The sequence below is a fragment of the Hylobates moloch genome, unplaced genomic scaffold, assembly GCF_009828535.3.
Source record: "Hylobates moloch isolate HMO894 unplaced genomic scaffold, HMol_V3 SCAFFOLD_8, whole genome shotgun sequence".
NCBI lineage: Eukaryota > Metazoa > Chordata > Mammalia > Primates > Hylobatidae > Hylobates > Hylobates moloch.
Window position 1 is genome coordinate 5,917,509 of NW_026652283.1, and position 22,477 is coordinate 5,939,985.

At 40.8% G+C, this 22,477-nt stretch overlaps 1 protein-coding gene across 1 annotated transcript in view; it reads right to left on the reverse strand.

Moving 5' to 3' along the window:
* Positions 1-22,477, reverse strand: part of VWF (von Willebrand factor) — a 178,923-nt gene that overhangs the window by 49,760 nt on the left and 106,686 nt on the right. The window contains exons 28-34 of the mRNA XM_032159366.2: positions 19,423-20,801; positions 17,891-18,007; positions 17,653-17,793; positions 17,229-17,372; positions 14,618-14,782; positions 13,199-13,242; positions 12,730-12,907 (exon numbers count right to left, since the gene is read on the reverse strand). Coding sequence (XP_032015257.1) covers positions 12,730-12,907; positions 13,199-13,242; positions 14,618-14,782; positions 17,229-17,372; positions 17,653-17,793; positions 17,891-18,007; positions 19,423-20,801 — 2,168 coding nt within the window. The remainder of the gene's footprint in view (positions 1-12,729; positions 12,908-13,198; positions 13,243-14,617; positions 14,783-17,228; positions 17,373-17,652; positions 17,794-17,890; positions 18,008-19,422; positions 20,802-22,477) is intronic.

Genomic DNA, 22,477 nt, shown 5'->3' on the forward strand with positions numbered 1-22,477 from the left:
GCACCACCACACCTGGCTAACTTTTGTATTTTTAGTGGAGACAGAGTTTCACCATGTTGGCCAGGCTGGTCTCGAACTCCTGACCTCGTGATCCACCTTGACCTCCCAAAGTGCTGGGATTACAGGCGTGAGCCACTGCACCCAGCCAAAAACATCCAAACTTTAAAATAGCTATAAATAAAGTAAAAGAGAAAAAACACCAAATCCCACCCAGCAAAAATCTCTCATACTCTAGCTGTTAGCCTTTGTCATGAGCAAGGACAATCCAAGGAAAACTGAAAAGAAGAGAGAAGAGAGTGGGCAGCAAGCCTAAAATTTCTCTATAACCACCACTACCACCAGAAAGAAAAGCCCATCCTAAGGGCAAAAATATTTTAAAGCATCCCAACAGACCAGAGCAGGTGCTAAAAACACACGCAATATTTGGTGACAACCTGAAAAGCATAGTTTCAAGGGGGCTGGGAGCAAAAAGAAATGGAAAAGTGCTTGGAAAGTGACCAGAGACATAAAAATAAAGCAAACGGGAGAGTCAGGGTCCAGAAAAACCTGAAAAGTCAGAGGCCACACAATCCTTCAGTATCCACATGTACACACACACACACACACACACACACACACACATACCACTAAGGAAATGACTTTTCTATACTGATAGCAGGGTCATTGAACCAGAAATCTTGTAAAACCCAAAATTCACAAAATGAACAGAAGATTAAGCAAGTCTACAAAAGCTTCTGCAAAAGATCAGAAAATGAGAACCAACACTCCTCATCTAATGAAAATTCCACAAAAAGGAAAAAACAAAATGTTATGACATAGAAGAAAACTATGAGACACCACTCAAACTAAATTAAATATACTCGAACATCTGCAAAAATGAAAACCACCTTGAATCAGAATTTCAAAAACTAAGAAGAGAAATGAACAAAGACAAGAATAAATAAAAATACAACTCAGTGAACTTGGCGGGGGTGGGTAATAAAAGTGCAAAGTCATCTCTGAAATAAAGACTAAATTATAAGTACCCAAGGAAGATGACATCAAAATAAAAATTTAATAAAGAGCATCAGAGAAAAGCAAAAAAACCAATCAAGAGAATGAAAATGAGTTAATGAAGAAAGTATAAAGGTCAAAGAGACAGTAATGAAAATGTAAGACAGGAGGAAAAATGGAGTCTTAAAAGAGAAAACAAAACAATGGAACAGAACTCACACTTAAAGAATATAACTCATGAAAACATTCTGGAAATCAAAAAAGAACCAAATCTGTATATGGGAGTCACGTGCCAGATGTCCGGAAAAATTAACCCAAAACAGTCAACTCTGAGACATATTACAGTACACTATTAAGACTTCAAACATAAAGAAAAAATTTTCCAGGCCTTCAGGCAAAAAGATCAAATATTTTACAAGGACAAAAGAATTATATTGGTATCAGAATTTTCAAAAGCAATATACAAAGCAAGGCAACAATGGAGCAGCATATTTCAGAAATTTAGTGAAAGAAAATGTGAATCAAGAATTCTGTATTCAGCCAAGGTGCCCTTCTAGCATCAATACTATAGAAAAAGTTTTAAATACATAGGAATTAATGGAATTCTGTACCCATAAGCCCTTCTTAAGAAATCTACTAGAGGGCCGGGTGCGGTGGCTCACACCTGTAATCCCAGCACTTTGGGAGGCCAAGGCGGATGGATCACGAGGTCAGGAGATCGAGACCATCCTGGCTAACACTGTGAAACCCCGTCTCTACTAAAAAAAAAAAAAAAAAAAAAAATTAGCCGGGCGTGGTGGCAGGCGCCTGTAGTCCCAGCTACTCAGGAGGCTGAGGCAGGAGAATGGTGTGAACCCGGCAGGAGGAGCTTGCAGTGAGCCGAGATCAGGCCACTGCACCCCAGCCTGAGCAACAGAGAAAGACTCTGTCTCAAAAAAAAAAAAAAAGAAATCTACTAGAGAAGGTTTCCTCCAACTAAGAGATGACTAGGGAAATGTTAAGAAAACAATTCAAGTGAGCATTTTTACTTATATAGTCATAGATCCAAAACTAAAACAAAGGAAGAATGGAAGACTCATGTGCAAATGTTATATGCTGTGACGAAGTAGAAACAATGGAACTCGACGATGGGAGGAGAGGGGAGGGAATTAGAAAAGTTAGAATAACCTCATTGATTGTTGCATAGCCATAGGCAGAAGTTAAAGAATGCTATTAAAAACTGAAAAACTGATTAATGTGTGATTAGATTTAAAAATATGGGCCTGAAGGCATTTTAGAAAGGTATAACTTCAAAGGTAATGACAGGAACAAAAGCATAAACCTTCCTAGACACCAAATACTTAACATATCACCACATCTATAAATGAAAAATATATAACAAACAATTATAAAATATAATGACGAAAGAAGATCAAACACAAGATGGCAATAAATGAGAATGGGCTTAACTTGTCTACTAAAACAAAAAGGTTTTCAATTTGGCTCAAAGACAAGACCCAACTATATGCTATATAACTAAAATTCAGAAAGGCTAAAGTAACGGGACAGACAAAGGATATCAAGCACTAAGAAAACAGGGATGGAGACTTCAATATCAGACAAAGTAAAATTCTAGCCAAAAAAAAGATTAAATGTGACTAATAAGAGCATTCTGATCAGTATAATTCACAAGGAAGCCATAACAGCTGTGAATATCTACACACCAGACAACACAGAAACCATCTTCATAGAGCAAAAACTATAGGAGAAGCAAGGAGACATTGGTAGACAAACTAATAACAGGATACTTTTACACATCCCTTTCAGAACCAGATAGATAAAATGGGGGAAAGGTACATAAGACTATAGAAGACATAACATTAAAATCAAAATATGTAGCTCTCATGGAGAGGTGGCAGGAAGAGAGTGAGGGATCTCAAACTCTACACCCTGATAATAGAGAATACACCTTCACAAAAATTGATCATGTATTAGATCACGAAGAAAATAACAGTAATTTCCACAAAGTAGAACTATTACAAATACTCTCGTCAGAGTATAGTAAAATTTAAAACTTTTTAATTATTGTTTAAAAAGATCTTTACACTTGGAAATTTTTTTAATTTATGATATAAATCCTGGGTGAAAGGGACAATAAAAACAGATAGTACAGAATTTCTTTTAAAAATAATGATAATAAATATACTATATATCAGACTCATTGGGATACATATAAAGTGATCCTAGGAAAATTCATAACAGTAAACATTTCTGTCAATAAAAAGAAAACAATGAAAATGAATGAAATTTCCAGTTCCAATTACATAGAAAAGCACAAAAGGTAAACTAAAAGAAAATTCAAGGAAAGAAATCATAAAATAGCAAGGATAAAAGCAGAAATCAATAAGGTAGAGAATATAAATACAGTAAACATAATTAATAAATTGAAATCTTGATTTTTAAAAAAATCCAGAAAGACAAATCATGAGTTAATTTGATCAAGAAAAAAGGTAATAGACATGTATATAAATTAACAAATGACAAAAGAAAATCACTATTTAAAAAGAATTTTTAACATTATAAAAGATTACTGTGAAAATTTTACTTGTACCCTAGAATATATACAACCAATAAACAAAATTTTAATTTAAAAAAAAGACTATGCTATACAATAAATGTGAAAATCTAGATGAAATGGATAAATTTCTAGGAAAATGGAGATTAACAAAATTAACTCCTGTAGATAAAAGACAAGTCTTAAGCACACCAATTTACATGGAAGAATTAGAGTAAGCTAGTAGGAATTAAAGAAAGTTATTCCACCAAAAAAAAGAAACAAAAAACAAAATACCAACCCCAAATGATTTCACAAGGAAATTTTCCCAAACTTCCAAAGACCTTATAGTCCCGATGCTCCATAAATTGTTCCAGAGTACTGAAAAGGAGAGAAAACTGCTTAAAGCTTTTAATGAAACCAGTTTTAACACCAATATCTAAACGAGATCAAGACAGTATTCCCCCCACCACAAAAAAAAAAAAAAATCTACAGGGTGGGAGACAGGGAAGATGGTGGAGTAAGAAGCACCAAAAATCTGTCTCCCCACCTAGACGACAATAGCATTGGCAGAATCTGTCTCACGTAGTAAATCAACAGAAACTATCCCTGAGAAAGACCAGATGGTAGACTTACTAAAGAAAGACTTTAAAACAACTGTCTTAAAAATTATCAAAGAGCTGAAAGAAGACGTAGACAAAATCAAGAAAATGATGTATGAACAGAATGGAAATTTCAGTAAAGAAATTGAAATCATAAAAAGGAACCAAAAAAGTTCTGGATATTATTGTAATCTTAGTTTGTGACTTCACTTTCTGTTTTCTACATGATTTAAGAGACTAATGCATTAAAATGTATATATGTCTATGTTTTTGAACACACAATGTATAAAGATGTGATTTTATGACATCAATAACTGAAAGAGTGTGGAGATAGAACTGTATAAGAGCAGAGTTTTGTCTGTTACCGAAGTTGAGCTGGTATAAATTCAAAGTACAGCGTTATAACTTTAGGATGTTAAATGTAATCCCCATGGTAACCATAAAGAAAATAGCTATAGAATACACACAAAAGGAAAAGGGAGTTAAAATGTTTCACTACAAAGAAAAAAAAAATCAACCAAACACAAAGGATGACAACATGGATGAACCTTGAAGACATTATGCTAAGCAGAATAAGCCAGTCCCAATAGGAAAAATGTATAATTTCACTCAAAGGAGGTGCTTAGAGTAGTCACAGAGACAGAAAGCAAAATGGCGGTTGCCAGGGGCTGGAGGAAGGGGGAAATGGGGTATCATTGTCTAATGAATAAAGCATTTCAGTTTTACAAGATGAAAGAAGTTCTGGCAATGGATGGTGGTGATGGTTGCACCACAATGTGGATTTTCTTTCTCTCTTTTTTTTTTTTTTTTTTTTGAGACAGAGTCTCGCTCTGTCGCCCAGGCTGGAGTGCAGTGGCGCGATCTCGGCTCACTGCAAGCTCCGCCTCCCGGGTTCACGCCATTTTCCTGCCTCAGCCTCCCAAGTAGCTGGGACTACAGGCACCAGCCACCACGCCCTAATTTTTTTGTATTTGTAGTAGAGACGGGGTTTCACTGTGTGTTAGCCAGGCTGGTCTCGATCTCCTGACCTCGTGATAATGTCACTGGATATATACTTAAAAATAGTTAAAAGGATAAATTTTATGTTATATGTATATTACTGAAAATTTAAATAAGTAGTGTTAAAATTGCAGACCAAAAATACTTAGGAATGTCAAAACCAACATACTAAATAAAATATTACCAAACAGAATCCAACACCACATTATGAAAATAACAAACCATAGCCAAGTGGGATCAACATTAGAAAATTCCTTCAAATAATATACCATACCAATATATTTAAAGAAAAAAATCAAGAGATTATCTCCATAGATGCTGAAAAAGCCTTCACCAACACCAAAATTCCACAATCACTCTTGACAAAAAAACACTCAAAAATGAGAATCGAGGGATACTTTCATAATATGATAAAATATATGATAATGTGTGTGCACGTGTGTGTGTGCATGTGTGTGTGTGCAAGATACTCCACTGCTATTCAACATTGTACTAAAAAGTTTATTAATGGAATTATACAAGAGAAATTAATAGGAGGCACAAAAATTGACAAGGAAGAAAAATAATTCTATTTGCAAATGATACACCATCATACCCAGAAAGCCCTAGAGAATCCATAATAAAACTAACTCAATAATAAAAGAATTCAGTAAAGCTATAGGATATGGAATTAACATATACAGATATATAGATATGTTATATATATAGATATATAGATATATGTTATATATATTGATATCAATACCCTTTATATACACAAACAATAAGTAGTTAAAGAACATAATGGAGAAGAAAAAAGTCTCATTTACAATAGCAACAAGGAAGATTCAACTTGGAATAAACTTAGCAAGAAATATGCAAAACCCAAATGAATAAACCTTAAAACACTTCTAGAAGACAGACAAGTCAGCTTGAATAAGTGGACAAACTTGTTCTTGGATAGGATGATTTAACATCATAAAAATGCCAGTTCTCCCAAAGTTAATGTATAAATTTATTGCAATTCCAATAAAAATACCAACAAACTTTTTATGGAGGTAAACAAGTTGACACTAAAGTCTATACGGAAAAAAACAAACATAAAAGAATAGCCAGGAAAACACTTTAGAATAAAACTATGTGGAGGTACTAGTCCTACCAGACAATAAAACATACTATAAAGCCTTTAATGACAAAATATTAGAGATATTTCCTCTAATTAAGACAGTGTGGTAATTAAGACAATGTGGTTTTGGTATGTGAATAGCTTACAACAAGTAGAATCAGAAAAGAAGTTCAGAAATAAGCCCATGCACATATGAAAATTTGATTTATGATTATTATTAAGTCTTATCTCACATCACTAGGGGCAAATGTTGACATGTCAATAAATAGTACTGCAACCTATATCACAGATAATGAGCTAATAGTTCAAATATTTAAAATGAAGAATAAGATTAAAACCCAATAGAAAGTAGAAATAATGAACAAATTTAGGGAAGAAAATAGACATTCGGCTTCAAGAAGCCCAAAAGACTCCAACTAGAATGAATTTAAAGAAGTCCACTACAAGATATAATCAATTTGTCAAAAGTCAAAGACAAAAACAGAATTTTGAAAGCAACAAGAGAAAAGCAACTTTTCATATAAAAGGGGGCCACGATGAGACTATTAACAAATTTCTCAGCAGAAACCTTGCAGGCCAGAAGGGAGATGGATGATCTATTCAAAAGAAAACAATGGGCAGCCAAGAACACTCTCTCTAGCAAAACTGTCTTTCAAAAATAGAGGGGAAATAAAGACTTTCTCACGTGCACAAAAGCTGAAAGAGTTCATCACCACTATACCTGCCTTATAAGAAATGCTAAAGGGAGTCCATCATGTTGAAATAAAAGAATGCTAGGCAGCAACATGAAAACATATGAAAGGTAAAATTCCTGGTAAAGGTAAATATACAACAAATATAGAATATTTTAATACTATAATGACAATGTGTAAATCTTTGAATTCTGGTATAGTACTTAAAAGACAAAGTTATAAAAATAACTATCACTATAAAAATCAGTTAATGAATACACAACATTAAAAAATATAATTTGTGACATCAATAACGTAAACTGGGGGAGAGGCAGTAAAAGAGTAGAGTTTTGTGTGCAATTGAAATTAAGTTGTTATAAGCTTAGAATAGAAAGTTATAAGTATAGGCTGTTTTATGTAAGCCTCATGGTAACCACAAAGAAAATATCTATAGAAGATACATGAAAGGAAATGAGAAAGGAATCAAATCTCATCATTACCCAAAAAACATCAGTGAAACACAAAGAAGGACAGTAAGAGTAGAAAAGAGGGACAAAAAGGCTACAAGACTGACTGAAAATAATTACCAAAATGGCAACAGTAAGTCCTTCCCTATCAGTAGTTACTTTAAGTATAAATAGAAAAAACTCTCCAATCAAAAGCTATGAAGTGGCTGAAATGAATTTTTAAAAATAAAATAAAACAGCCAGGTGTGGTGGCTCACGTCTGTAATTCCAGCACTTTTGGAGGCTGAGGTAGGCAGATCATGAGAGATCAGGAGATCGAGACCATCCTGGCTAACATGGTGAAACCCCGTCTCTACTAAAAATACAAAAAATTAGCCAGGCATGGTGGCACGGGCTTGTAGTTCCAGCTACTTATGAGGCTGAGGGAGGAGAATCACTTGAACCTGGGAGGCAGAGGTTGCAGTGAGCCAAGATGGAGCCATTGCACTCCAGCCTGGGCAACAGAGCAAGACTCCATCTAAATAAATTAAATAAATAAATAAATAAAATATAAAACAAGATCCAACTATGTGCTGTCTACAAGAGAGAGACTCACTCTGGATTTAAGAATGCACATAGGTTGAAAGTGAAAAGATGGAAAAAGATATTTCATGCCAATGTTAACTAAAAGAGAGCACAGGTAGACATACTTAGACAAATTAAACTTTAAGTCAAAGATGGTCACAAGAGACAAAAAAACGGACATTATATAGTGATAAATACATCAATTCACCAGGAAGATATTAATAATTATAAATACATTGCACCCAACATTAAAGCACACAAATATAAGAAGTAAATATTGACAGAAGTGATGATAAATATAGAACAACATAATAGTGAGAGATTTTAATATCTCACTTTCCATAATGGATAAAAAATCCAGACAGAAGATCAATAAGGAAACAGAGAACTCAACACTATGGCCCAAGTGGACCTATCAAACAAATACAGAACATTCTACCCAACCACAGCAAAATATACATTCTTCTCAAACACACACAGAACAGTCTCCAGAACAGTTCACATGCTAGCCCACAAAACAAATCTTAACAAATTTAAGGAGACTAAAATCATACCAAGTATTTCTGACCACAACAGAATAAAATGAGACATTGCTAATAGAAATAATTTCAGAAAGTTCTCCAATATGTGGAAATTAAAAAACACTCTTGAACAACCAATGGGTCAAAGAAGAAATCAAAAGAAAAATCAGAAAATATTTTGAGAAAAACAAAAACTAAAGCACAACATAGCAAAGCTTATGGGAAACAGCAAAAGCAATAAAAGGAAAGTTTATAGCAGTAAATGTCTACAGTAAGAAAGATCTCAAACAAATAACCTAATTTTACAATATAAGGAATTAGAAAATGAATAAACTAAGCCCTAAGTTAGCAGAAGGAAGGAAATAATAAAGATTTGAGGAAAAATAAATGAAATATAGAATACAAAATATCAATAAAACTTAGAATTGGTTTTTTAAAGGTCAACAAAATTAACAAACCTTTAGCTAGATTAAGCAAGACAAAAAGAGAAGACTCAAATAAATAAAATCAGAAATAGAAGAGCTTATATTACAATTGATAGTGCAGAAATAAAAAGGTTAGTAAGAGACTACTATGAACAACTACATACTAACAAATTGGATAACCTAAAGAAATGAATAAATCCCTGAAACATACAACCTACCAAGCCTGAATGATGAAGAAACAGAAAATCTAAACAGCCCCACAATTAGTAAGGAGATCAAATTAGTAATCATAATCTCTCAACAAATAAGAGCTCAGACGCTTTCACTGGATAATTCTACCAAAGATTTAAAGAAGAATTAATGCCAATCTTTCTCACACTCTTCCAAAACATTGAAGTGGGAAACCTACTTTATGAAGCCAGAATTACCCTGATACCAAAGCCAAAGACTTTACATTAAAAAAAAACTACAAGTCAATATTCCTGATGAACATAGATGCAAAAATTCTCAACAAAATGATAAACTGAATTCAACAGCACAATCAAAGGATAATACACTCTGACTGAGTGGGATTTATCCCTCAGATAGGAGAATGGCTCAACGTTTAAAAATCAATAAAGGTGATACACAGCATCAACAGAACAAAGGATAAAAATCATACTATCATGTCAATAGATGCAGATAAAGCATTTGTCAAAATTCAAACACCATTTCATGATTAAAACATTCAACAAACTAAGAATAGAAGGAAATTACCTCAACAAAATAAAGGCCATTAATGAAAATACCACAGCTAACATCACACTGAATAGTGCAAAACTAAAAGCTTTTCCTCTAATCAGGAAGATGGTAAGGATGCCCACTCTCACCACTTCTATTCAACATAGTACCAGAAGTCTTAGCTAGAGCAATGAATCAAGAAGATATAAACATCACCCCAATCAAAAAAGAAGTAAAATTTAAAAAGAAGTAAAATCTCAATTTGCAGATGACATGATCTTATGTGTAGAAAACTCTAAAGATTTCACCAAAAATTTGTTAGCAAATTCAGCAAAGTTGAAACAAATTCAGTTGCAGAATACAAAATCAACATACAAAACCATTGGTTTCTATACACTAACAATGACCTGTCCACATGAAAAAGAATGAAATTGGACCCTTATCTTATATCATACACAAAGTTAACCCAAAATCAAACTTAAACACTGATACAGGAGTTATAAAACTCCTAAAAGAAAACACAAGAACTTTGCAACATTGGTCTTGGCAACGATTTCTTGGGTATCGTTGCCAAAAACAAGGCAACAAAAGCAAAAACAGACGAGTGGGACTACATCAAACCAATAAGCCTCTGTGCAGCCCAAGAAACAATCAACAGAATAAAAAGGCAGCCTACAGAATGGAAGAAAATATTTGCAAACTGTACATTTGATAAAAGGGTTAATATCCCAAATATATTAGGAACTCATACAACTCAATAGCAAAAAAAAAAAAAAAAAAAAAAATGCAAATAACCCAATTTAAAAATGAGCAAAGGACTTGAAGAGACATTCCTCCAAAAAGACATCCAAAAAGTCAATTATATGAAAAAATATCCAACATTACTGATCATCAGGGAAATGCAAATCGAAACCATAATGAGGTATCACCTCATACGTATTAGAATGGCCATTATCAAACACACACACACACACACACACACCAGGAAATACCAAGTGTTAACAAGAATGTGAAGAAATTGAAACCCTTGTGCATTGATGGTAGGAATGTAAAGTGGTGTAGCCACTACGGAAAACAGTAAGAAGGTTCCTCAAAAAATTAAAACTAGTGTTAGCATATGACCCAGCAATCCCACTTCTGGGTATTCATCCAAAAGCATTGAAATCAGGATATCAAAAAGATACTTATACTTCCACGTTCATTGCAACATTATTCACAACAGCCAAGAGTTAGAAACAATCCAAATGCACATCAGTGGACAAATGGATAAAGAAAATGTGGTATGTACATGCAATGGAATATTATTCAGTCTTTAGAAAGAAGGAAATCCTTTCATATGCCACAACATAGATGAACTTTGAGGACATTAAGCTAAGTGAAATGAGTCAGTCACAGAAGGATAACTACTGCATGAATCCACTTATAGGAGGTATCTAAAATCGTCAAATTCATAGAAGCAAAAAGCAGAATGGTGGTTGTGGGGGCTAGGGGAAGGGGAGAATGGGAAGTTGCTGTTCAATGGGCATAGTTTCAGTCACACAAAACAAAAACTTCTAGAGATCTGCTGTACAACAACTTGCAAATAGCTAACAATATTGTATTGCACACTGGAAAATGTATTAATGGGGTAGATCTCATGTGTTTTTTATCACAACTTTTCTAATGGAAACATGGGGAAAGGCATGAGCAGAAAATTCACAAAATTAGACCAAAAATGGCAATTAAACATACGAAAAAATGTTTAACCTCACTCATCATTAGAGAAATGAATTTCAAGTACACTGAGATACCATTTCTTTCCTGAAAAGTAAGAAATTTGCAAAAAAATAAAAATAAAAACTATAACAACACACTCAGCAAGGCTGTGGAGAAGCATGCACTCTCATACCTCGCTGATTGAAAAGCAACTGATGGACATTCCAGCTTTGCACAACCACATCTCACCTGTTAGAGGAGAATCGGGGAATATCTAAGGGGAACTTCATATGCACTTATCTTTTGACCCAAGAATCTCACTTCTAGGAATCTACCCTGAAGACACACCTCAAACCATATGAAAATTCGTATGTTCAGGTTTACTCATTGCAGCATTGTCTGTCATTACAAAACACTGGAAACAGCCTAAATGCACATACATAGAAGAACAGTCGGGTAACCTGTGGTACACAGTAAAGTATTAGGAAGCTGTCTTTGAAATGACATCGAGGAATCTCCAGGATATGCTTTTAATCACAAAAGGCAAAGCTCTTTGTACAGAGGAAAGCTGACCATACCCTCCTTCCCAGAGGCAGGCAGCCCAAATTGGGACTGGGAGGTGTTTTAACTCTAATCAAATTCAAAGTTTTGATTATTACACAAGAGTGGGTATCTAATTATCAACTGAGACTTTGTCTTCTGACTTAAAGTAACTTTAGAATTCTTTATGAATAAACAGAAGAAACGTAAAGTCTGGTGGAATTTTCACCTAGACCAAGAGAGAAATTTTTCTCACTGAATAAATTCTAAAGGGAGAGTGAGCTATAACATACAGTTTTGATTGCATCCCACCAGTTATGCCTGTTCAGCATAAAGGTTACAATCCACTGCTGAGTCGTGATCACCATAAGCAGTCATTTCTCTCAAACATGAGACAGAAGGCTAACCCAGCCCATGGATGAAATGCTCTCCACAAGTGTAATGAGATGGACTTTAAATATTTCCTCCTCTTAATCCAGGCCACCTTGGTGATGTACTGTTGCTATACGTGTGGTTGGAGAGTTTTCTGGAAGCATCTCTCTCACTGCTATACTTCCACTGCTATACCCTGAATACACAGATTCCTAAAGCATGACTTGCCAACAGCCAAGCTGAGCACTGACCTCAGAAAAGCGATTCTTCCTTCTGGTTATGCATAATCTGGGGAAGTGCCTTCCAAAGACAGAGAAAGAGGGCAGTGATCCCTGAGACTGGCTGCAAGCATGTCCAAAGAGCACAGGAGGAAAGGAAGGTGAGTGAAGGTAGCACTGTGTATGTGGTGATGAGGGAAAGGGTACTTCTGGGCTGGTCGGTGCCTGCTCTACTTTTCTGCACAGCCAAGCTAAAAGCACTGCCCCTTTGACACTGCCCTGGCTGGAGAAGCAAAGGACTCACAGGGGCAGGTCCAGCGGCAGCCACAGGTCTCTTCCACTTTAACAGGGGACTGGCTGTTGGGGCATGAAGGCCTCGGCCCCCGGTCACAGTTGACCCGATGACTCTTCAGCAAGGTCTGGCCATCTGGCTGGCAAGTCACGGTGTGGCACTGGTCTGGCAAGGTCCAGACGTCCCCAGGCTGCAGAAGAAAACAGCAGATTCAGGCAAGGAATAAGATGAGGTACTCCAACTCTAAGTCCATCTGCCAGACAACTGACCCCTAGAATTGAACACAGGCCTCCACAGCAAGGAGGCCTCCTGTACATGAGACAGGAAGCAAAACACAAGATGTACAGATGGACCCTCAAAAACAAGATAATGGTAAGAGGAAGCACTGGACTAAGACCAAAGGAGGAAAAATTAACCAGTGGAACAAGAGCCCCAAACACATCTCTAATCTTTCTTTCAAAGTCAACAGAAAGGAACTTACCCTCTTCTCATTCCCATCCTCATCCATGCAAATCCTAACAAATCCTGCAACAGACACAAATAAGATCTTAGTTCCCATCTTTCACCCAGAAATTCTGAACCATTCACAATGTCTGCTTAAGCAACCTGGTCTAGTTTTTGAAGTCAACTCAACTCTGAAAAGAATCTGAACAAGGTTAACAGTGGAGGCATAGGGATACAAGGCTGAGGTGGTCATCCTGTGATTCTTCAGACATGCTCTGTGGTTATTAATAATTATGATGCCAACAACAGCGATAATATGGCAATAACTACAGCTTACGCTGTCATTATCTTGGTTCACATGTAGATCACGCCAGGGATGGGGAAGGTGGGGAGATGAAACAAGATCCTGGAAACCTGAAAGAGATCTACTTGAAGATTCCTACCAGGAGAGCTGCCATCTCTCTGTACAGCTAATGTTATTAGCTATAAGTCAAAACTTGCATAGAGTTATTGCCCTTTAAGGGCAAACTTGCACTGACTTATTCCCCCGAAGGACAGTAGCTTTATGTGGGTTTTGACTTATATCTAGTAATGGGAAAATATACAAACCCAGGCACTCCCCCAGAAAAAAGCGTGTGTGTGTGTGTGTGTGTGTGTGTGTGTGTGTGTGTGTGTGTGTGTATTTTTTTTTTTTTTGAGATGGAGTCTCACTCTGTTGTCCAGGCTGGAGTGCAGTGGCACGATCTCAGCTCACTGCAAGCTCTGCCTCCCGGGTTCACGCCATTCTCCTGCCTCAGCCTCCCAAGTAGCTGGTACTACAGGTGCCCACCACGACGCCTGGCTAATTTTTTGTATTTTTAGTAGAGCCGGGGTTTCACTGTGTTAGCCAAGATGGTCTCGATCTCCTGACCTTGTGATCCGCCCGCCTCGGCCTCCCAAAGTGCTGGGATTACAGACATGAGCCACCGCGCCTGGCCAAAAGCATGTTTTTTAAGTTTCTAACCTAAAATCAACTTAAACTATGGTACTTTGATATGAGTCTCCATGTTATTGTATTTCTAAAGCCCTTTATACCCATGTTGAGAGTGAGTCTACGCCCATGGGGAAGGAGACTGTATCTACAGAACGCTGGGGTTCCTTGCTTATGTCTTCTGATTCTTTTGTCCAAGATCCCTCTACACAAATAAGCTTAGGCTCTCTCTGCCAAGTTCACATGGACAATTAGAGTGGAAATAGGACCATACACAGAAAGCTTTCTGCTGGCCCCATGGGGGCTTGTGGTATACACCTCCCATGAGCAGAAACTTAAAGGTCCTGGTCTATATAATAATCTTCATTCAAGGCCAAATCTTATGCATGGGCACCCTGGGGTCTCTTGAATAGTATTTTTGTTTCTTTGGCGGGTTTGTTTTGGAACTTTTTTTGAGAGAAGTAAGAAAGCTATTATAAGACTCACCAGAGCACAGTTTGTGGAGGAAGGAATTGCCCAAGGTGACCATGGTAGGGAGGTCTTCGATTCGCTGGAGCTTCACCATGTTGGAGTCGCCTGCTGGGCCTGCCAAGATCCGTAGCTGGGCTGCATCGTAGCGATCTCCAATTCCAATAGGGAACACTGTCACTCCTAGAGTTAGCAAAGAGACAAGAAAGGATCTGTGGGCAAGTAGGCTCAAAATGGACTGGCCTGACACTATATCCAGCATCTGAATAGAGCCTCATGTTTTCCAGGCTGGTCACATACACCAGCCCTATGAGGAAGATGTGCAGTCAACAGCTATTAATGAGCTCCTACTCTGTGTCAGGTACTATTGTAAGCAATAGGGATACAGCAGTGAACCAAGCATATAAAGTCCCTCCCTGTCCCCCGTCCTCATGGAGAGATAGACAACAAACACACAAACAAAGTAAATATATAGAATTTCAGATGTGGATAAATGCTTAGGAAAAAAATAAAATGAGATAAGGGGAATGAGAATGCCCAGGGCTGAGGTGTGGGTTACCGTTGCATATATGGCAGTTGGAGAAGCATTTGGTGAAAAGATGGCATCTGAGCAGAGACCTGATGTAAGGATGGAAGGAGCCAAGAGGATGTCTGAAGGAGGGACACCCCAAGCAGAAAGAAGAGGAAGTGCAAAGGCCCCAGAGCAGAAGTGTGACTGCATGCTCCCAGGGGCTGGGGAGAGAAAGACAAGCAAGACAGGGAAAGGGCGTGGATCAGGCAATGCTCCATTGGCCACAGTAAGGGCTCACCATGTTCTGTGAATGAAACAAAGCCAGCCAAGACTACAGAGCAGAGGGACAGGGGCTGACTTTGATATTAAAGGGCCACTGCAGCTGCTGTGCTGAGAATGAGCTGCAGGGGACAAAGGTGGAAGCTGGGGTTCCAGTTAGACAGCTATTTCAATAGTCCAGGGGAGAGATGATGGGGACTCAGATTGAGGTGACCCTGGTGGACATGGTATGGGGAGGTGCAACTCTCAAAGTATTTTGAAGATGGAGCTATAGTTTGTTCGTGGCTTGCATGGAGATATCAGGAAAAAGGAAGAAGAGTCAAGGATGCTGAGCTTTTTGAACTGAACAACTGGAAGGTTGGAATTGCCATTTTCTAAGATAAGAAAGACGGATGTGAAAATCAGGAGTTTGGTTTTGCCTGTTAGAGCATGCAAGCTGAGTTGAGGTGAGGCTGGAGATACGAATTTCAAAGTCAGAGATGTATAAATATATTTAGACCCATGACACTGAACTAGACCACCAAGGGGGTATATGTAAGAAGAGAAGAGAAAATATGACAGGGCTGAGCCCAGAGAATGTGCATGCTCATTTACACATGGGAAACAGAGGCTTTGGGCGGTTAAATGACTCGCTCTGGATCATGTCTGCTTCCTCAAGACCACAACTGCTTCCTTTCCCAGTGAAAATCTTTCTTTGGATTCTTGATACTAAAGGTGAAAAAATCTCCATCCTGAAATTCCTCAATTCAGCTCTCCAGAAAGTTCTAGAAATTTGCAATGTGCTTCAGGTTGGAACGGATTTTCTACTAGCAACTTTTCAGCTCTTGTAAGTTCGTTATAATGTCCAAATATGTATCCTTTCCCTTTTAGTGCCCTTTACCCTAAAATCATAGATTTCATAAACATGTCACATTCATTCACTCAACAAATGTTAAATGGTCACCTATTTTGTGCATCATACACAGATGATACAAAAATAAGCAAGATCTTCCCTTGCCTTCAAAGAACTCCCAGTTTTTTGCAAGGAATAGATATGTTACAAATACAATACAATAAAATATGATTTGCACATCTTGAGTAGCTCATATGTGACACAGAGAACGGAGCAAATAACTTCCTCAGGAAGAACATCAGGAAGACAGCAGAGAAAAGACAGGGTTCTGACAGCACTCCTAGGCAGGGTTCTGAAAGATGAACAGTTCTCCAGGTGGCCACGAGGGGACTCAATGTCACTGCACTCACCCAGACCTCTTTCAGCCGGGAGGTGGTCCCTCAGACTCTACTACCTGTCCCAGCTCACATCCTGTTGATATTAAGAACATGATAAGCACACGTTCTTCTGGAGCACAGAAGGGACATCTGGATCCTTCCCTCTCCTATAGCATGATCCTTTGTCTCTCATCCATCAACCCTGCCAAGCCCATTACCTGGTGCCAGGAAAGGACTTGAAATACATGAAAGTCCCCATTGGTTCGCAAGGCCCCACAATCAATCACTCTGGCCTCAGACATGACATTTTAGTGCAAGACCACGAATCCTACTTTAGAAAGAAAGAGCATAGAGCTATGATCACTCCTGGACACAAAGGGGAAATGTGGAGAAATTAAAGGTTATAATTAGTTATAAAGATATAGGATCAACACACACTTATTACTGTTTGGTTTCCTAATCACATCGTGACTGGATAATTTCCTGCTGTTTGAAACCAGGACAGAGGTTGGTACTGAGCATATTTAACGTCAGCCACAACATCCAAAAGTAACCCCAGCCCACTTTTAACCCTCTACCATTTCTGAAGTCTCGCTCTCCTGAACTGAGGACTATACACCAGATTCTTACTGTTGGACCTGGCGGCATCAGCTGCTGCATCCACTGAATCCACAGAGACGTCCGTGACCAGGATGACCACTGCCTTCGAAGCTCCCGGCCTGACACCGTGCATTTCTGAAGTCAAGTATCGCACAGCAAAGCCCAAGGCATCCCCTGAGGATGGAGAACAGATCACACCAAGTCAGCACTGACTGCGGCTGGACACCCTCTCTCACTGTGGATCCTTCAGTCACTTAAAAGCTGAATGATTCAGAGACTCCAAGGAACACCCAGTTGAGATCTGGAAGAGACCTGGAAGAGCATCTAGCCCCTCACTTTCCAGAAGAAACTAAGGCCAAGGAGCAAAGTGACTGGCCGAGGTCACACAGTCACTTATGCCAAAAATCAGAATCAGAATGCAGGTTCTGCATCCAGCCTGTGGCACCAACGTTACCGATTTGGCTGGGGCCTCCCTCCCGCTGCATGACGTCCACAAGGCTCAGCAAATGGGCTTTCTCCGGGGCCACGTTCCATGGCACGTCAATGGTGGTGATGCTTCCATACTGGAGCACTGACACCTGAGTGAGATGAGGCCCTAAACAGAACAAGAAAATGGGGATTATTTTGAATCAAGTGGAGCCCCGAAAAGAGCCTCTTCGTCACTGGCTGCTTCAGGTGCCTCACTCACTCACCTATATTGGCTTTTGAAATGAAAGCCTTGGCAAAACTCTTCATTTCATCAAAATAAGAAGCTGGGAAACTGGAGGAGCCATCCAGGAGAAGGATCACGTCCAGGGGCTGGCTGCAGTCTGCAAGGACAACCAGGAAGGTGAGCACAGAGGTGCCAGCAGGGACACTGGCCGCCAGGCCTACAACCTGACATCCAATAGGATCTGCAAGGCGTGCTGACCACGTGGCACCACCAAGGGGGGAGGGGTGCCTTTGTGAGTGCAAGGGCAATGTGGGCCAGGGAGGAGGGGATAGGGGAGATGGCGTTCCTGGGGCCGGACTACCTCAGGTTTGGAGACACTGAGAAGACTCCAGTTCTACCCAAAGGAAGCTTAAATGTCTACAAATAAAAGCAGCAGGCATGGGCTTCCTCGGTAAGAAGGGGCCGCCACTCTTCTAGAAATGAGTAAAATACTGGCCTGGCAGTACACGGAGGCTGCAAAAGGAAATGGAGCGGCAGCCCCTCCCTGGACAATGAGCTGCTGTGTCCTCAGATCTTGCGGGGCAGGTGAACGTACTGTGATTATTCCAGCTATAAATGCCTAGTGCTCCTGTTAGTGTCTGAGCACATCTGAGATTTGATGAAATGATGTAATTGTTGTTTTCCTCAGCAGAAATATTACAAGAATTTAAATAAATCTACAGCCATGAATAAAAACAAAAACAAAGAACCAGAAGTACTGACAAGTGTGAGACTCAAAAGATACTAAAAGAAGGCTAGTTATTCTGGGATGGTCCCAAACACGCCGAATAAAGATGTTCAGGAACTAGGAATGGATTAGACGCCAGTGTCAGTAAAAGGTAGTAATAACAGCAGTGGGAGCAAGCATTTTTTTTGAGCACTTGTCATGTGCCAGATACTATTTTAAGCAAGTAGGTGCTATTATTATCCCCATTTTATAGATGAGGAGACTGATATACAAAGGGCTTAAGTATTTGCCCAAAATTACCCAGCTAGCAAGTGGCAGAGAGAAGATTCAAACTAAGGCAGTCTGACTCCAGTGTCTGAAGACTGCACCTGCTACCTGGCACCTGACATCCTGGTCTCGCCCTGAAGAATGTCAGCTACTCAGAATAATTTCACCCACCCAGTGTGGTCAAAATGAAGCTTATCGTCACCACCTTTAACAGAGGTTACCTTGAAGGCGGAGGGTGGAATTGGGTGGGGAAGAGGCTGTGTGATAAAGTAAGACTTGCATTTATTTTTACTCCTTATTGGCATTGTTTAAATGTTAACAATAGGCTTCCATTACCTTTGAATTTATATAAGCACACACAATAAGAAAAGATCTTCCCTCAAAAAAGGATCACAGTTTGCCTCCCTGCCAGGGAGGTGAGGAAACACAGGCCCTTTGAAGGCAAGTTTCAACCAAGGGCACACAGACCAGGGAAGCCAGGATTAGAACCCGAGTCATATCTTGGCAGATGCATGTAGCACCAAGGCCGTGCCAGCCCTCGCCCAGCCCTCCCACCTGCACACAAGGTGCCAGCATACCAGGGGCAGGGGAGAGGGTGGGGATCTGCAGCCCCTCTCCGGAGCAGCACCTCTGCAGCACCAGGTCAGGAGCCTCTCGGGGGAGCGTCTCAAAGTCCTGGATGAGGATGGGGGCGTTGGGCCAGCCGATCCTCTCCAGCTCCTGCACGTTGGCATTAGGGCCCACTCCAATGGGCACCACCTGGATGTCTCCAGGCAACCTCTTGATCTCATCAGAGGCAGGATTTCCGGTGACCATGTAGACCAGGTTGGGCGCCTGCTCCCGGTCACCCTGGCTGACCAAGAAGCTGTGGTCGGAGAGGTACTGCAGGGCCAGCCCAGTGTTGGTCCTGTTGCCGCCCTGGTAGCGGATCTCTCGCACCCGCTGCAGGATGTCCCCTTTGGACTGTGCCTCGCTGAAGGGGTACTCCACGGTCACCATGTAGGAGTACTGCAGCACCGTGACGTGGATGCTGTCCTGGCCCACATCCATCCGCTGAATCACCTCCTCCATGAACTCCTTGCTCCTGTTGAAGTCGGCTTCACCAATTTTGTCCGATCCTTCCAGGACAAACGCCACATCCAGAACCATGGAGTTCCTCTTGGGCCCCAGGGTCGAAACCCCCAACAGCCCCGGGCCCACAGTGACTTGTGCCATGTTGGGGGGCAGAGTAGGAGGAGGGGCTTCAGGGGCAAGGTCACAGAGGTAGCTAACAATCTCGTCCCTTTGCTGCTCCAGCTCATCCACACCGCTCAGCACGAAGGCCTTGTTCTCAGGGGCCTGCTTCTCAACGAGGCGGATCTGCTTGAGGTTGGCATGGGGCCCAATGCCCACCGGGATCACGATGACCTTCTTCTTTTTCAGGCCCTGGACGTAGCGGACAAAGTTCCGGGACATCCGTTGGGGCTCCTGGCTGGCCATCAGGAGCAGGGCGACGCGGGAGGCTTCAGGGCGGTCGATCTTGCCGAAGATTTGGAACAGTGTGTATTTCAACACCTCACTGGTGGAGGCCACCTGGCTGCCCGCATACTTCACCTGGCTGGCAATGCGCCGCAGCTCTGACGGTCGCTTCCGGTCCTTGAGCCCTATGTAGGCGTGGGAGCCGTCGTGGTACTCCACCACGGCCACGCGGACCCACTTCTGGGAGATGCGCAGCCGCTCCATCATGTCCACCACAAAGGCCTTCAGCACCTCAAACTCAGCCTCGGACAGCCTGGAGGAGCCGTCCAGCAGGAAGACCAGGTCCAGCAGCCTGCTGCAGTAGAAGTCGTGCAACGGCGGTTCCCAGATGTCCTCCACATACGGAGTGGTGGGGCTCACCGGCGCATCTGTGGGAGGCACCACCAGGCCTCCCGGCTCCTGGCAGGCTTCACAGGTGAGGTTGACACCATCACAGTGGCTGCAGAAAAGAGCAAAGAAATTAAAATGGTTCAGGAAGAAACCTATGAACACTTCTGAGCCCGACAGTGTACAACCACTTCCATATTCCCACAGAATCTCCTCTGTTCCACCTGAACTTGAGATCCCATGGACCATTCCACACCCAAGTGAGATGTCACTGTTTAACATCTATCCCCAAGTAGCATGCCCCCACCCACCTTCAAAACACACACATAGCCAACTTCCTTTGATTCTAGAAACCAAAGCTTTAGCCCATCCTAGGATATGAAAAAATATACTTGTTGTTCTAGGCCATCCACACAGCCACTCAAAGCTGATTTCTTTTCAACCTACATCTTTAGCAACATGAATACTTAATTATAATCCAAGCTTTCTTACAAGGGTCTCCAAGAACAAATGTTACTAACATGTGGACGCTAACCTGTGCTTCTAAATGTTTTGTTGGAGAGAAATGCTTTACGGTGCATATTCTAACAGAATGCAAATTGTATGAGTTTCAAAACATGTTTAATAAGTTGGGCCCTAAGGAAGAGAGAAAAAAATAGAGCAAAAACATTGTGGAAAGATGAATAAAGATTCAAAATCCCAGCTTTATCCAGCAGAACAAATTATTTGAGAGTAGCAAACAGGGGTCCCTACGGTGTTAGGCCTAGGAAAAGACATTCACTCATTCCTCCAGCAGACATAGGGTGAGCACCTCTCATGTGCCAGGTACTGGCCAGGCTCTGTGCCCAGTCCCAAGCACACACCACAAGTCAGTAGTAGAGCAGTGGCCCCACACACACAAATTCCTACACTGCCATGCCAAATTTCGAGGCTCTGCTGGTAATATCACCTTTTTGCCAGTGTCCCGGAAAGTGGCAAGGCCTGCCAGACCACAGGTGAAATCCAGTGGCCCTGTGGTGGAGACCAATATGGGTCAGGACCATCTCCTCTTTGGACTCTCAGCCTTGGAGGCACCTGGCCTTCAGCACTCCCAGTAAAGCTGACAAGGTAGCAGTGCCCTGAGCCTGGGAAGTGTCCCCCTGTGGCTTGATACCAGGTGATGCCCCCAGCCTGCTGTGGGACTATTGTCCATACACTGCTTGCAGCTTCAGCGTGCACCATGGCAGCCGCCCCTGCCCGTGCGCCAGCAAAGAAGGTGGGGAGAGGGCTTGAAGCTCTCATTCCCTTTTGGCACAGAACCCCACGCCAGCATCAGAATCACCCAATCCTTTGCTCCCTACAGTCCCTGTTTCAGCATGAAGAGTGTGCGCAGGTAGAGTCATACTAGGAAGTTAATTCCTCCTTCTCGTGATCCACAAGATTTATTGCTTCAATCCTTGGTTAACGGTGCGTGAGTGACATACTTTCTAGTTTCCTGTGTCTGCTAGAAAACTCACCCCAGGCAGTGTTCATTCTTGTTTGTACAGATGGTGGCGGCAGGATCTGACTCTGGCAGCTGTGACCATAGCCCCTCCCCAGCGAATTTACGTTCTCAATTTTAAGCTCCCAGAAGGCTTGATCAGTGTCAGGGAGTGGTGTTGAATAGATCTGGATTTTAATAAATGTTCCCTACTTATGAGCAGGACTTCAGAGGGCTCAGAGCTCACCCTGAGGACTCCTTCTCACCTCCCCAAAGGCCAGTTTCCCAGAGGCAAGTCCAGTGAGAACCCAGGGTGAGAGCAACGAGCA